Genomic DNA, 14,182 nt, shown 5'->3' with positions numbered 1-14,182 from the left:
CTTATATCATGAGTTGGAATTTGTACATACGATGAACGGCAGATCAAGCCTCGAGGCTTTCTTTTATCCAAGATGATTCAAAGGGCTGTATCAAGCCCAGTAATGGTTGCAGGAGAGGAGAAGGAGAGAGGTGGTGGTGGTGGTGAAAAACAAAAGCAAGGGATTCAAAGCCTCGGGTTGAATCTGTTGGTGGATGCGAGAGATGGTTGTTGAATCATCCAACGTGGGATGGATGGATGATGGACTTTTTAGAAGAGTTGATTGAATGATGCTTGGATTTGGGTCTATAGAGGTACATAGCGAGCGAATTGGAAAGAAATGTTTTTTATATCTTGATTATCGTCACGCTGAAAGTGAGGAGCTATCACTAGTTGGTTTGCCCAGGGACTTTGAACCGTATGCACGACTGAATGTCTGAGCCATCATCATTTGTTCTGGTCATCACCAGTCGATCTACCCAGACACCCTGAATCGTTCAACTGACAATGGCTGACAATGGCCTCAATTCTGGTAAACAACTACTAACTGATGCAGTTTTGTACAATTTTTAATACAGCAACAACTTTGCGCGCCAACGCCCCCTGATAAGCTCGCAAACCAACGCCCTCGCAAATACTCGAAGCAACAATATCTCAATAACAAACAAACAAGCAAACAAGCACGTAACCAGTGCTAAACTCCAATCCTTTTCCAACTCCTAGCTCAGGGCAAAATCAGTATAACACGCCAGCTCGAAGGCCATTACGCAATCTAATGGTCTTGCGACCCATCCCTCAAGACATCTCTCAAAGCCTGCTGCTCCTTGCGCTTCTTCTTCTCTGCCCACTCTCGACTCGCGATCCTAGAGCGTTCTGCCGCTTGCTCACGCGCCAACCGAGTAGCAGCCTCACGCTCTCGTTTCTCTCGCTCTCTATCGCGTTGAAAGCTGGTATTGTCTCGCTGGAAGATCTCCTTACCACGGAGCTTGAGTTGATGTGCTTCCTCGACAGTGAGCGTCGCTCGTTTTCCGCTGGCACTTCCTCCGGATGTCGAGGTGCCCCTGCTAAGATCCTCGCGTGATGTTGCGGTAGAAAGCCGGCCGCGGCCATGGGAGGGCTTGGCCTCCGAAGGAGGGACCGCTCGTGAGCCTGTAACTGACAATCGCTTCGTTTTGTTCTCATGCTTTGCTCCATCATCTTCTTGAGGAAGCTTGCCCTGGCGGGCTAGGCTAGCAATTGTCTCCCGCGGAATGCTAGCCGGCGTGATACTAGTGCGCACGGGTCTTGCCTTGAACTCACGCTTCTTTCGCTCCTCTTCCTCTTGTGCCTTGAGACGGGCTTCACGCTCCTCTCGCTTCCGACGGGAAAAGGCTTCTCCTGGAAGCTCAAAGCTGGCCTTGGTGGGTGGCTTACTAGACTTGGGTCTCGGGGGAGGCACATAAGCTTTCTGAGAATCAGCCTGGGCACGACGAGCTTCACGCTGTTCTTTGAGCCGTCGAGCAACAGCCTCACCGGGAAGCTCAAAGTTGGGAACAGTTGGGGGCTTGGTCGACTTGATGGGTGCATGGAGCGAGGCGGACTGAGAGATGGAAAGTCGACCTCGCGAAGGCTGCGATCTGAGCTTGGGTGCACCTTCTGGTGCCTCATCCTGCTTCTTATCGCGGAACACGAGAGAAGTCGATCGACGAAGCGCTGGTGCCGACTTTGCGGATGGCTTGACGCGAACTGTAGCAGACATGCCGGCTATCGAGACCCTCTTTGAGATGGTTGCCTTCTTACTCGTGGACGGTGGCTCAAGATGCTTGCTGCTGGAGCTGCCATTGACCGGTGAGGCAATTCGTCTTGGCTGAGTTACAGCATCGATAGCCTCAAGCTCATCCTCCAGCTTGTCCAGCTCCTCTAGAGAGTCTTCGATGCGAGGTATCGAGAAGGACCCGTTCCTTGAAGAGTTGCTATAATTACTGCTCCTCTCACTTATCAAGGTGAGCGACGGCGAGACGGCCTGTTCCCTCACCTCCACCACTTCAGGTACTTTTAGTGGTGGGTTTTGGTGAGACTCATAGAGTGGCGGAGGAACCAACGACATGTTGAGCTGATGGTCCAGTAGCTGGGAGCAATCAAAGCCCAGGGATGAGCATTCAGTGAGGGTCAAGGGAGTCGCTAGAAGCGAGAATGTGTCAGTCGAAGGAATGGCGGAGGAATTAGGAAGGGTTTCGCGCGACAGCAAGTTGCAGCCATAGACCTTGGTCTCGTTCTCGCCATCGTCGGAGGAGCCGTGGTCGCTGGCGTAGCTAACTGGTGCCGGGCAGGCTAGTAGCCAGTCGAACTGACCTGCCAAGTGGTCCTGGTATCGTTGGTGAGGTGACTCTTCAACCTTGAAGTTCAACAATGGATGGTTCTCGTCGTTGATTACTACCCACACTACGTCAGTATGTCGTGATAGACCAAGCGAGCGGGTGCGCAAAGGACTGATATGAGACTGGAGAAGGCGCTTATGGAATTGGTAAAGGAACTGACCTCTGCGTGGCTGCTGGCTGAGCGACGAGGGCGAGCCCACGGTCGCAGCAGACCTTGGAATGGACAAAAGGGTCGATTCTTCCAAAACCACATCCAAAGGCTCAAAGGTGTCCGAGTCGACTTGGGGGCGGCGTCGAAAGCCGCGGGACAAGGAGGATCTGGACTTGACGGGGCCGCCCTCTAGGTCTTTGGTGAAGAATGAGTCGGGGGCTTGGGCGTACAGAGGGGAGCTCCGGGCAAGACTCTTGTTGTGGACCTGATCAACGGACAGCTCTTGAAGCTTCCCTCGAAAGGCCGGAGAGGAAGAGGGGGTCGAGGAGGGAACTGAATTGGCGTCGACATAAATATCCTGGCTCGTCACGGGCCCCGGGCAGGCCAGGGCCGTGGCAGTGGCGCGTTGGACTCGGGGTTGGCCCATGGCTTCCGAACAATGAGCCTCGCGCAGCGAGTCGCTGATGGGCCTCGAAGGAGGTCTTGATGGGTCCTCGGGAACCCTTGCGAACCCTGGGAACGTGGGATGCCGGGGCTGTGAGAGGTCCAAAGACAAGAGACTCAGATTGAGGCGCCACCAGCGTCCGGTAGAACAGGGGAAAAGTCAGGGAGCAGATGTGTAATTTCGCAGATGAGCAGGGATCAAGACGCCGGCCGACAGCGGGGCCCTGTCTGACTTGTGATGGACAGGAATTAGCGAGAATGAAGTATGCTTGGGCGGACTCTTGAGGCAATAGAGCCGTGAGGTTGGTGATGAATCGATGAAGACGAAGCGACCAAAATACCTAGCAATCAATGGTGGATGTTTGATGTTGAAGAGGAGAGGAAGTGGATGTCAGCAGTGAGGCTAGAAAAATAAACAACAACAAATAAAGAACCACGGCAACCACAGCTTGGACATCCACCTTCCTGCAGTGCAACAACTTCTGTCGTCACTGCCGCTGCATCGCATCATTCTTATATAGACGACTTCCCCTCTTCAAATGCAGCTGCAGCATCTAAAGGGAGCCGGCGAAACCTTCTCCTCATCCGGCTTCTCTTGGCAGTTCCATTCCACACAATATCTACAGTACACTCCGACTGAGTCGCAACCCAACGGACAGCTCGGGTTCATTTGCAGCTTCCTCGTGTTGCGTCTATTTTATTGGCCAAACCCTCTCGCCGTGGCTCCAGAGCGGGAGGCCCGCAGTAGCTGCTGCACCCCGAATTGATAGTGCACGCACATGCACAACACGGGTGATGATCCACCAGCTGGAGAAGAGACGGGAGACGACATTCAAACCTCGACGTGTCTCTAAACCGACATTGGTTTACATTATGGACAGCGCAATATTTGAGGATACAATCTGGCTAAAGTTGGCTTCAATTTTGGCCCCCAAGCTAAGGTGGTCTCTGGCAGAAGCCGTCTGGTAAGGGGTAATCAGGAACCATGCAGCCACTTTCATTCCTTGCAAACGCCAACACAACTTGGGCTATCAATCTCATCAAAGCCGACAGGCTCCCACCGCAATCATACCCTATATCTGGCAACATGATTCCGATCAGGAACTTAGTCTCCAGGATCTGGAGCTACCATTTTCCTCCGCTCAGAGCTCAAGTTGTGGCAGCTATTGATAACCACCTAATCGGTAAATCTGAGTGGCTGGAACCTTTGAAAGACAAAGACACTACCACAAGAAACCTTGAGTACCGTCTCAAATCCAAGCTCAACCAGCGAACGAGAGTTGTGCACGTGAGAATTCGAATTGCCTTATTGTTTAATTCGTTCTCAGTTCCAACCCTTGCTGCCATCAAGATGCATCGCCTTGGTTGACATGGATGGATAGGTACCCTATAGGGGGGAGGGTGAATCCCGGAACTGCGTTGAGCTTCGAGGATTATTCTTCCTGGTGTATCGCCCACGGACGATTCAGAGGATTGATCCTGAATCGTGAAGTGCGCAATTAGTTGCCAATGTGACGTATCTGGCGTGCAGCCGCCGCGATTTTGATCGCCTGGGATCGTGGAGACGCTTCGGGTGGGCGTTCAACTTTCTCAGATATCATAATGTCCTAGCTTTCATGACGCTTGTTCCTCAGCGGCGGCCTCGGCAGCTTCGGCCTGCGCTTGCAATGCTGGTGCATGTTCCGTCGGAATTCGTACTAGAGTCTGGGGAAGTGGTCCTGTTTCGTCTTGAGACTCCTCGGAGGGAGCATTGACTGCCGTCTTTGCAAGTTTGGCTGTTCAAAACACATCAGATAAATACTCTTTCGCGTAACATGCTGATGCATACAAGAAGCCATGTTGATGGCACGTAGCACGTTATGCCAGTTTCCAACAACCGCCGCAATAGCTAGCAAGCGTTAGCCAGAGCACGCCGCAAGTGACAACCCCGTCATGTACCCTCTGTTCCATCAGACAGCGTCGATAGCTTCTGCTCAAGAGCTTCCATTTGTGTTGCGACCGCGGCACTCAGATCTCGAAGCTCTCTCAGGTTCTCGAGCTCGGCTTTCTTTTCTTCGATGCGTTGCAAGAGAGCCGGCGACTGTCCGGCGCTGGATGTAGCTGAGGCGTTCGGGTTGCGCATATGGCCCGAAAACGATCGCGTAGGATAGGACATGGCTGCGGTTAACAAGCTTCAAAGAACCATTCGCGTCTCTTGTCGTCAACTTGAATATCGCGTCTCTGCATTGACTGATGGTGGGGTTAAACCGAGGGGTTACCTGAATGAGCTGGCTCCCCGGCAACGGGTGGGTCCCCGAAGAAACATTCTGCGCTACGTCAAAACCGGTAAAAGTAAATAATGATACAACCAGAAATTCCATTCGCAGACCGACACTTGAAAACACCCTTTGACTTGACCCAAGACAAACCCGCTCCCCTTCAACAAACTCCACAGCCAAAGTACCCAAGTCGATTGCTCACCGCCTCTGCATTATGAGCTATGGCTAGGTTGAATGAACCCCCCGTGCCTACGGACAGCCTTGAAACGCGTAAGTTGCATCTCAGGAACTCTCGTTCTTGCATCTTGCCTCGGCGCCAACTCACCATGTCTCTCGATATAGTTCGAAAGAAGCTGCTGCGCCAGAACCGTGACCTTGCCAAGTCAAACAACATACGAGCGCTTCGAATCCGGGAACTCGAGAATGATTGCGCCTGCATGCTGTCCGAGAACCTCGAGCTCCGGGGCCGCATCCTGGAGCTTGAGAAGGAGCTCGAAGACAACGATGCCAGAAGAATTGCCGACCACGCACTCGCGATCAAGGCCAAGCTAGAGTCCCAGCTCACAGAATGGGGCACCCTTCTTGCTGGTCTTGGTCTGGAGCCTCCAATGAAGCGACATTCCCCTCGCCCTCGAAAATCACAACAGAAGCCGAGATTGAGCTTCAGCTCTGCCCGACCTAGCCCTTCTCAGCGGCGATTGCGAGACATTGCCCGAGAGATCGAGGAACTAGGACACATTTCAGAGACCAAGGCCTATCCTCGCCAGTCAATGAAGTAAGTCGTCCAGCAACGCTTGAAGGGGAAACAGACTAACAACCTTGTAGCCCCGAAGAAATACTTGCCCTCCGATCAGTCGCCGACGATGCCAACTCCCCTGATAGCGTTGATTCTCCTGAGCTTGGTCCTCCTCCTATGTCACAGTTCATTGACCAGGACCCGGTCAAGGTCGACTCGCCCAGCCGGTCGCGTCCTACACCGGTTCAAGAAAGCCCCAAGACAAAGCTTTCGCCACCCGAAGCCCTTGAATCACCACACAGCAACAAGATGATGCCACGATCCCCGTCACCGGAGAAGAAGAAGAGGGAGGTGGTAGTAGAGCCCCAGGAGCCGCAAACGGAGACAACTGTACCAGAAAAGAAAGCCATCGAAACGAAGCCACTTGAGACCAAGGAACAAAACCCTCCTGTGGCTGATACCTCATCCATTCAACCTGTCAAGATCGGATCGAAGCGAAAATTCGCCGCCAGAGACGACATCGGGACAGCTAAGCCGCAGAGAATCAACAACGAAAACGAAAACACTCGAATCATTGCCGAAAAGCCATCGATCCGTGAGAAGGCCGGAGGCAGGACACTGAAGGAGCTCACTAGCATGAGAAAGGAAGCTCGCGAGAAGGCAAACGCGACAGGTACAAGGAAGCCTCTCGCAGCCAAGAGCACCAACGACGATATGACTTCGCCAAAGAAGACATCAAAGCCAGCGGCTTTGGATGAAGTTGCCACGGCCAAGGCTGATCTTGTCAAGTCCAAGGCCACTCAAGAACGACCTAAGTCGAGGTCCAAAGTCCTGCCACCCATCCCCATCGAGGCTGTCCCTGATCCTGAGCCCACTGCGCCAGCAGTGACAGAGGTATCTTACGACCTCGGAACACCCTTGACCCAACAAGTCCTTCTGTCTCCAAACTCGCCGGATAGTGCCGTTTCGACGGAGGCAGGACGTGGGGGAACTCCTCCACCCATCGACATCAACGCGAGCCGGGAACCAGCAAGGCCCAGCAGACGGAGTAGGGCAGCAGTCAGCTACGCGGAACCGAACCTTCGAGACAAGATGCGACGACCCACAAAGGAGCTCCTCGACGCTGTGGCAGGCGAGGGTAAACATGCTCGACGATCGAGTGTAGCCGACCTGGCTGCCCCCGACACGGTCAAGATGAAGCGCGAGACCGATGCTAGTGACTCCTGGAAGAAGCTTACTCCTGCGGGTTCCACGAATGTCGAGGACGAGCCTGGAAGCATCCCTGCCAGCCCACTCGCCGGAAAGGGGTCACCGCCAGAGCTTCCCCAGTCTGTCGGTGTACGAGGAGGTAGACGCTCGTCGATGATGGTTCAAGGGCCTGCCGCGGACCGTGCTGAGTCGAATGAAGCCAAAGACATCAAGGAAGAGTCAACCCCTGACTCAACAAGTCTGAGCGAGGTAGACGTGTATGACTTTACACCCTCCTCACCTCAGCCTGAGAAGCAGGCACCAGTTGAGCCGAAGAAGAGGACTGCCGGCCGGCGAGCCACGAGACGTGTGTCGGCGGCTGTCCATAGCGAGGAAGGCCTCGCGATCAGAGAGCGAGCCTCATCGAGACGAAGGAGTATGATGCTGTAATGATGCATATTGCAATAGCCGGAGTTTTAGAGAATTGGGCGTTTATGGGAGTCTGTTGCTTGTCAGCGCTGATGCCTTTTGATGGGAAAAAGATTCAGACTGGTTACATGCCCAAGATACCTCTACACCAAGCGATGGAACGTTGTTTATTTTTCTGAATGATTGTATTTAATGTTGTTTCCGTGTTGGATACCTCACATGCACCCAATTAGAGACTATGTTGACGGTCCGTCTAAGCTGCACGATGCATGTCGAATATGAGCGTCCCTTGTCTCATTTGGAGTAGTATTTATGACGTGCTCCTTGAAGCTGTGATGGGTATAGATTCTTTGGTCTTTAATGCATCGCTGAATGTCTTTGAGTGGTAGCCCCTACTGCTCCTGTGTCCATCTCATGATGATCCTCCTGACGGCTCAACTGGCTTTGTGTATGTCACCTTCTCCACCGCCACATTCTCATTGCCCTTATCATCCTTCCGTAATTGGTAAACGTAGAGAGTGAGAGAGATTCCTTGGACCTAGCAGCATTGTTAGTATGCAATGGCCCTTAAGATGTCAGTCGCAGAACACCTACATCCATCAAGCAGAAGCTGGGCGTCGGCTCCTCACCGTCCTTGCTCCAGCTTCCAGGGAATGCGCCAGTTGCGCTTCCTGGGTTCACAAAGAACTTGTCCATGTACTCGAAAGCATCGAAGCGGTGAGTGCCGCCCCAGCACAGAACATCCACGTCCAGCTTGTTCGCCTCGGCAAGGAGCAGGTCGGGCTCGTTGGAGACGAGAGTGAAGCCCTCGAGGAACCCAATGCGGAGGCTGCCGTGGGTGACGACCTGGGTTAGGGGGAGGGAGGTGGCCTCGACGTCATAGCGGCCCTTGACGATCTTGAGGTCCGGCGAGATCGATCGCAAGTACTCGTACGTGTGCTTGTCGGTCAGGTTTCCGAGGCAGAGCGTCTGGCCGATCTTGCCGGGGGCGAGGAGCTTCTTGAACTGCGGATGGTGTTAGCGAGCGCGCGGCCCTCGAAGCATGTTGCGGTCGGCGATTACCTTGGCGGGAATGTCAAGCGCCCTGTCGGGGATGTGAAGATCCCCTATAACGAGAATGAGGAAAGCCATGATGTCTCTCTGGCGCCGGGAGAGAGATGAAGCTGCAGATGGGTTTGCGCTTGACAAGTCGAGAGGCGCAAGCTGCCAGCCCCTTGAGCTCCGTGAGGCTGGAGGGGCAGTTCGAGACAAGGTACGTAGTGGTTCGGATAGAGCGGTAAGCTTGAGGGCAGCCACATCGTCATAACGGGGGCTGAAAATGTGGCTTAGTACAAAGCACCAGCCACGCCTTCTTATCGGACAAGTCGGCGGGGTGCGATAAGCAATTTTCAAAAAATTTGGGATTTTGCGGGCTTGGGCCTGGGGTTCTGCTTTCACCGAACCTACAATCCCAGTCTTTGGTGGTTGCGGATTGAATTGCTCGACAAACATGGCGACCCCTTCTCTGGCTGAAAAGCTGGACAAGATCAAGTCTCCTGGCTTGCAGAGTCAGCAGAGGGTACGTATCAGCCGTCCTGGCCTTGCTGGAGCTGTCCAATGTCGAGAGTCGCATACTAACATTGTACTAGACTGTTGTTGTACTTCATGCCGTCGAGTCGACTCTCAAGGAGCAGAACGAAGCGCCCACGCCCACCGGATACTTTGCAGCTCTGTTGGCTCTTCTTCAGCAGGCCAACGCCAATGATACAGTCAACCCGGAACTGGCAACACCTGCTGTCTACCTCCTCGACGTTGTTACGCCTTATGCCCCGCAGCCTCTCCTCCGAGCCAAGTTCACCCAGATCCTGACCCTTCTCGCCCCCGTGCTTCTGCTGCAGGATGCGGAGCCTCTGCTGTTGCGATCCTCCATAGGATGTCTCGAATCGTTGCTGTTGGCGCAGGATGCTGCTTCTTGGGAGCTCTCTGTTTCTCAGATTGGTCCTCGAAGGGCTGTTGCAGGACTTTTAAACATGTCTCTTGACCACCGACCCAAGGTCCGAAGAAGGTCGCAGGATGCCTTGAAGAAGGTTCTTCGAAACCCACCTCCGAGCCCTTCCCTGGATCACCCTGCCGCCGACATGTGCGCCCAGACTGCTCTGAAGAACCTCGAGGACCTTGCGACAAAGGTCGCGCAAGCGCGCAAGAAGAAGTCGGACGCCCACGATCCCGCCATGATCCACGCCCTGCAATTGGTAAAGACAATTGCTGCCGCGAGTGGCGGCTGGCCCACCAAGAAGATCGAGTCGCTGTGTGAGCTGCTGCTGGGTATTGCGAAGAGCGGAAACGAGTACATGACCATGGCCGCCTTTGAGATTTTCGAGATGATCTTTGAGGGCATGACGGATGAAGTTTCGTCTGCTAAGCTGCCACGACTTATGGAGATCATCTCTGAGCTCCGTCCGGCTGCCAACGACACCCAGCTTGTTCCCCCGTGGCTCGCGATTCTGTCCCGAGGATACGACGTATCGGCGCAGGTCGAGCCTGATGAGACTTTCCAGAACCTCCCCCAGATGTTTGACATGGTCGCGCAGTTCCTCGAGTCCCCGTCTGAGAATATCCGAATTTCGGCTTCCGAGTGTCTGGTCTCTTTCATGGCCAACTGCGTCCCTCGACAGGTCATCCTCGAGCCCTCGATTTACGACGAGAAGATTCTGGAGAAGGTTGCAAAGACAGCAGAGTCACTTCTTACCGTTCAGTTTCAGGCTGCTTGGCTGCAGACATTCAACGTCCTGGGCGCCATGTTCGACTCGTTGAGGTGGAGGTCGTTCCCCATCATGATGAATGTCACCAGGACGATTGGTGAGATCCGAGAGAACGGATCTTTCCGTAACAAGAAGGATGCCGATGAGGTTATCGGCAAGGCCATCCGGGCAATGGGCCCTGAGGCTGTCCTCTCTGTTCTCCCCCTGAACCTGGCAAAGCCTGCGAAGGGCCAGCCAGGCAGGGCTTGGATGTTCCCTATTCTCCGAGATTATACCAGCAACACAAACCTGGCCCACTTCAAGAGCGAGATGGTGCCGCTAAGTGAGCTCATGTTCCAAAAGGTTCTGGACCACGGACAGGCCGAGAAGACAATGGAGGTGAAGATCTACGAGACAGTGGTTCAGCAGATCTGGTCCACCCTCCCCGGCTATTGTGATCTGCCTCTGGACCTGACCGAGGCATTCGACCAGGGATTTGCTGAGATTCTGGCCAACCTCCTCTACAAGCAGGTTGAGCTGCGGTTGGATGTCTGCCGTGCGCTCAAGACTCTGATCGAGTCGAGCCAGGCTATTGCTGAGATTCAAGATGAGGAGGAGGACTTGGTTCTTCAGAGCCGAGTGAGCCGTGCTACCGCCAAGAAGAACCTCGAGTATCTCTCTCAATTCGCGGGCAACATGCTTGCTGTCCTGTTCAACGTCTACACACAAACCCTTCCTCAGAGCCGAGGTCCCATTCTTCAGACCATCAACACTTTCCTGAGCATAACACCCAACGGGGAGCTGATGGAGACCTTTGACCGGGTTAGCAAGATGCTGGCGGCGGAGTTGCAGGCGGAGAAGCCCGCTGAGAAGGAGAAGGGCCAGAAGTCCAAGGACCACATGCCTTCAACAGCCCAGACTCTGATGGACCTTGTTATCACAATGTCTGTCTACCTCCCTCGAGACAGCTTCGCCGCTCTCTTTGAGATTGCGGCTGTTATCATCAACAAGGAGGATGAGCCTCAACTCCAGAAGAAGGCATACAAGCTCATCCCCCGTCTGGCAGACTCTGAGATCGGCAAGGCCGCCCTTCAAGAGCGCAGCGCCGAGCTCCAGAACCTCATCTTCTCGAGCACTGAGAAGGTCTCTGCCCCTGCTCGACGAGAGCGTCTCGCTGCTGTCACCGCCCTCCTCCCCTTTATCCCCGACACCTCCCTTCACTTCATCCCCGCCGTCCTCAGCGAGGTTGTTATCTGCTGCAAGGAGAACAACGAGCGTGCTCGTGAGACTGCTTACGAGCTGCTCGTCCAGATGGGACACCGTATGGCTGGTGCCAACGGCGTCCCTATCGACAACAGCAAGGTCCCCCACATGCCCAACGATGCCCCAGCTGGAACCGCCAACATCGAGGAGTTCTTCACCATGGTCAGCGCTGGTCTGGCTGGCAGCACACCTCACATGATCTCTGCCTCTATCACCGCCATCAGCAGGCTCCTCTATGAGTTCCGCAGCGACCTGAGCGAGCAGACTCTCTCCGACCTGGTCCAGACCATGGACCTCTTCCTCACGTCCAACAACCGCGAGATCGTCAAGAGCTGCCTGGGCTTCGTCAAGGTCTGCGTCATCAGCCTCCCCGTCGAGCTCATGCTCCCCCGGCTCTCGACCCTCGTGCCTAACCTCATCGTCTGGAGTCACGAGCACAAGGGCCACTTCAAGGCCAAGGTCAAGCACATCCTGGAGCGCATGGTCCGCCGCTTTGGTTACGACAACATCCACAACAATTGCCCCGATGCTGACAAGAAGCTCATCGTCAACATCCGCAAGACTAAGGAGCGCACCAAGAAGAAGAAGGATGTTGCCAAGGCCGCCCACGACGGTGATGATAGCGATGACGACGATGGTCAGCCTAAGCGCCAGTTTGAGAACGAGTACGACCAGGCCCTCTACAGCAGCGATTCAGACGCCTCAGACGACTCGGATGACGAGGCTGCCCCTCGGCAAAAGAAGAAGGCTCAGAAGGGCGGAAAGACCTACATCATCGAGGATGATGACGAACCCCTGGATCTCTTGGACAAGAAGGCTCTCGCCAACATCTCGTCCACCAAGCCTGTCAAGCTCCGCAAGCCCCAGCGCACAAAGGCCAAGTACGACCTCGACGGCAAGCTCATCCTCGGCAAGGACAGCGACGACGAGATGGAGGTTGACGAGCCCAACCCTGAGGCCTCAGGCGTGGGAGCCTACGTCGCCGCCCTCAAGGGCAAGGACGTTGCCAAGCGCGGTCGTGGAGGCAAGCTCAAGTTCTCCAACCGACGCACCAAGGATGATGACGATGATGAGGATCTCGAGATGGATCGGGGTGACGCTGCTGCTGTCAAGAGCAAGCTCAGCCCTGGACGGGATAGGGGCGGAAGGGGTAACTTCCGCGGCAGGGGAGGACGAGGAGGACGTGGAGGTGGCGGCGCGAGGAGCGGAAAGGGAGGCATCTCAGCTGGACGAAAGGGGCTGGGCGTTGAGAAGAGACATGGCCCGTCGATGGGTGGCGTGGGCAAGCCGAGGAGAGGACGCAACTAGATGCCATAGTTATACCCCCTATTCCATGTCGTCATGTTCGGGCATTCATTTTCTAGTTTAGATCACGCACAGGCAAGATATTTCAGGGTAAATAAAAGTTCAAGTTACATATATTTGGATCCAAGCTTATGCATTATGATTTGAAACAAGACTTCTACATAATTCTTCAAGTCAGAGCATAGCATCGCTTGCTCTCTGGGTATCATTCCATGCTGCCGTCGAATTCCAGTACAAATCTAATCAGGGGGCCAGTCACTGTAACCGCCCCAGCCTCGCCATGCTCTTTCAGATACAGTAAGTGATATCGATGCCAGTGATGCCAACCAACTCCTCCATATGCGTTGTCGTCGCGCCCAAGCTCTTTGTACAGTGATTCTAATGAGACAGGTGAGCAAATAGCTCATATTACATCATGTCGTCAAGTCGTGTGTCGTCTCATCATCACTCAAGAACAATGACGTTCTCGGGTTGCCGTGGGTGTAGAGGGTGCGTCCGGCCATTATTAGGTGCAAGTGGTGGTTGATTCCCGTAGTGTCGCTGTATCGGCTCTCGTTGCTGGAAAGCCTCCAGGGGTCGCTCTTCAATCCGACTACCTGTTGTGAGTATCCATCTCACGTCTAGAAGTAGTCGTACTTACATCTCTCGATACGGTTCGCGTCTCAGTCCTGGGTAATCACTCGTCATAAGTCGAGCCTCCGAACTGGGTGCGTCATGATGAACAAGTTGGGGTTCTCGCTCAACATATCTCCAAGAACCGGAGGGGGGTCCTGAGGCTGCTGGGAGATACGGCGCAGAACGAGACTCTACCAAAATGGGGCGTGGTCGGGCCTCCAACGGAGGAGCGCGAGTGATGGGAATGACCTCAATCCCCGCGCCGTGTCGACTATCGTGCAAGACTCGTGGCCCCTCGTGCCAGGAAATAGGTCGAGGCTCCTCAACCCTCCGAGTCTCACGAGTAGGTCGTCTATACTCGACAAATCCTGGATCATGGGCCGCTAGGCGGGTTCCATCTCCACGGACTGGGACCCGTTGGTAGAACCCGCCACGATCTTCCATAACGATCGGGGAATCACGATCTCCTGGTCTTGGGGCTTCCTCATATGGCCGTCGACTTACAGCAATGGCTGGAGGGGTGTGTAGTGCAGGCCTCGCGTCAGAGCGATACAAGGGGGTAGTAACAATACGGCTTCCATTGCGAGGGATATAGTCCTGTTCGCGATGTAGCACGGCTTGTCCGGGACCATTGAGACGCCCATCGTAGGGTCTGTCCTCAGGGGCGAAGCGATCAGGGCGGGATATGTGAGCTGGGTCATCTCTCACATTGAGGCCACGCAATGGAGAGGAAACTGT

The 14,182-nt window shown here is 54.5% G+C and overlaps 5 protein-coding genes across 5 annotated transcripts; 2 read left to right on the top strand and 3 right to left on the bottom strand.

Moving 5' to 3' along the window:
* Positions 1-750: 750 nt before the first annotated feature.
* Positions 751-3,051, bottom strand: LRP88_07637 (uncharacterized protein; the record flags this gene model as incomplete). Its single annotated transcript, XM_083244157.1, has 1 exon — positions 751-3,051. One exon carries the CDS (start codon positions 3,049-3,051, stop codon positions 751-753), a length of 2,301 nt encoding a protein of 766 aa, XP_083098651.1.
* Positions 3,052-4,544: 1,493 nt separating this feature from the next.
* Positions 4,545-5,085, bottom strand: LRP88_07636 (DASH complex subunit Dad2-domain-containing protein; the record flags this gene model as incomplete). The annotated part of the gene is made up of 3 exons (XM_083244156.1): positions 4,545-4,705; positions 4,759-4,818; positions 4,869-5,085. 3 exons carry the CDS (start codon positions 5,083-5,085, stop codon positions 4,545-4,547), a joined length of 438 nt encoding a protein of 145 aa, XP_083098650.1.
* Positions 5,086-5,514: 429 nt separating this feature from the next.
* Positions 5,515-7,562, top strand: LRP88_07635 (uncharacterized protein; the record flags this gene model as incomplete). The annotated part of the gene is made up of 2 exons (XM_083244155.1): positions 5,515-5,963; positions 6,014-7,562. 2 exons carry the CDS (start codon positions 5,515-5,517, stop codon positions 7,560-7,562), a joined length of 1,998 nt encoding a protein of 665 aa, XP_083098649.1.
* Positions 7,563-7,953: 391 nt separating this feature from the next.
* LRP88_07634 (retromer subunit VPS29) lies at positions 7,954-8,672 on the bottom strand (the record flags this gene model as incomplete). Its single annotated transcript, XM_083244154.1, has 3 exons — positions 7,954-8,079; positions 8,136-8,546; positions 8,604-8,672. 3 exons carry the CDS (start codon positions 8,670-8,672, stop codon positions 7,954-7,956), a joined length of 606 nt encoding a protein of 201 aa, XP_083098648.1.
* A 358-nt stretch (positions 8,673-9,030) lies between these two features.
* On the top strand, positions 9,031-12,832 carry LRP88_07633 (mRNA-binding protein RRP12; the record flags this gene model as incomplete). The annotated part of the gene is made up of 2 exons (XM_083244153.1): positions 9,031-9,099; positions 9,170-12,832. 2 exons carry the CDS (start codon positions 9,031-9,033, stop codon positions 12,830-12,832), a joined length of 3,732 nt encoding a protein of 1,243 aa, XP_083098647.1.
* Positions 12,833-14,182: the final 1,350 nt, after the last annotated feature.

This window comes from Fusarium phalaenopsidis (assembly GCF_050370095.1).
Source record: "Fusarium phalaenopsidis strain FUZ10S chromosome Unknown contig_32302, whole genome shotgun sequence".
In the NCBI taxonomy this organism is placed as follows: domain Eukaryota; kingdom Fungi; phylum Ascomycota; class Sordariomycetes; order Hypocreales; family Nectriaceae; genus Fusarium; species Fusarium phalaenopsidis.
This window is presented reverse-complemented; position numbering and strand designations above follow the sequence as displayed.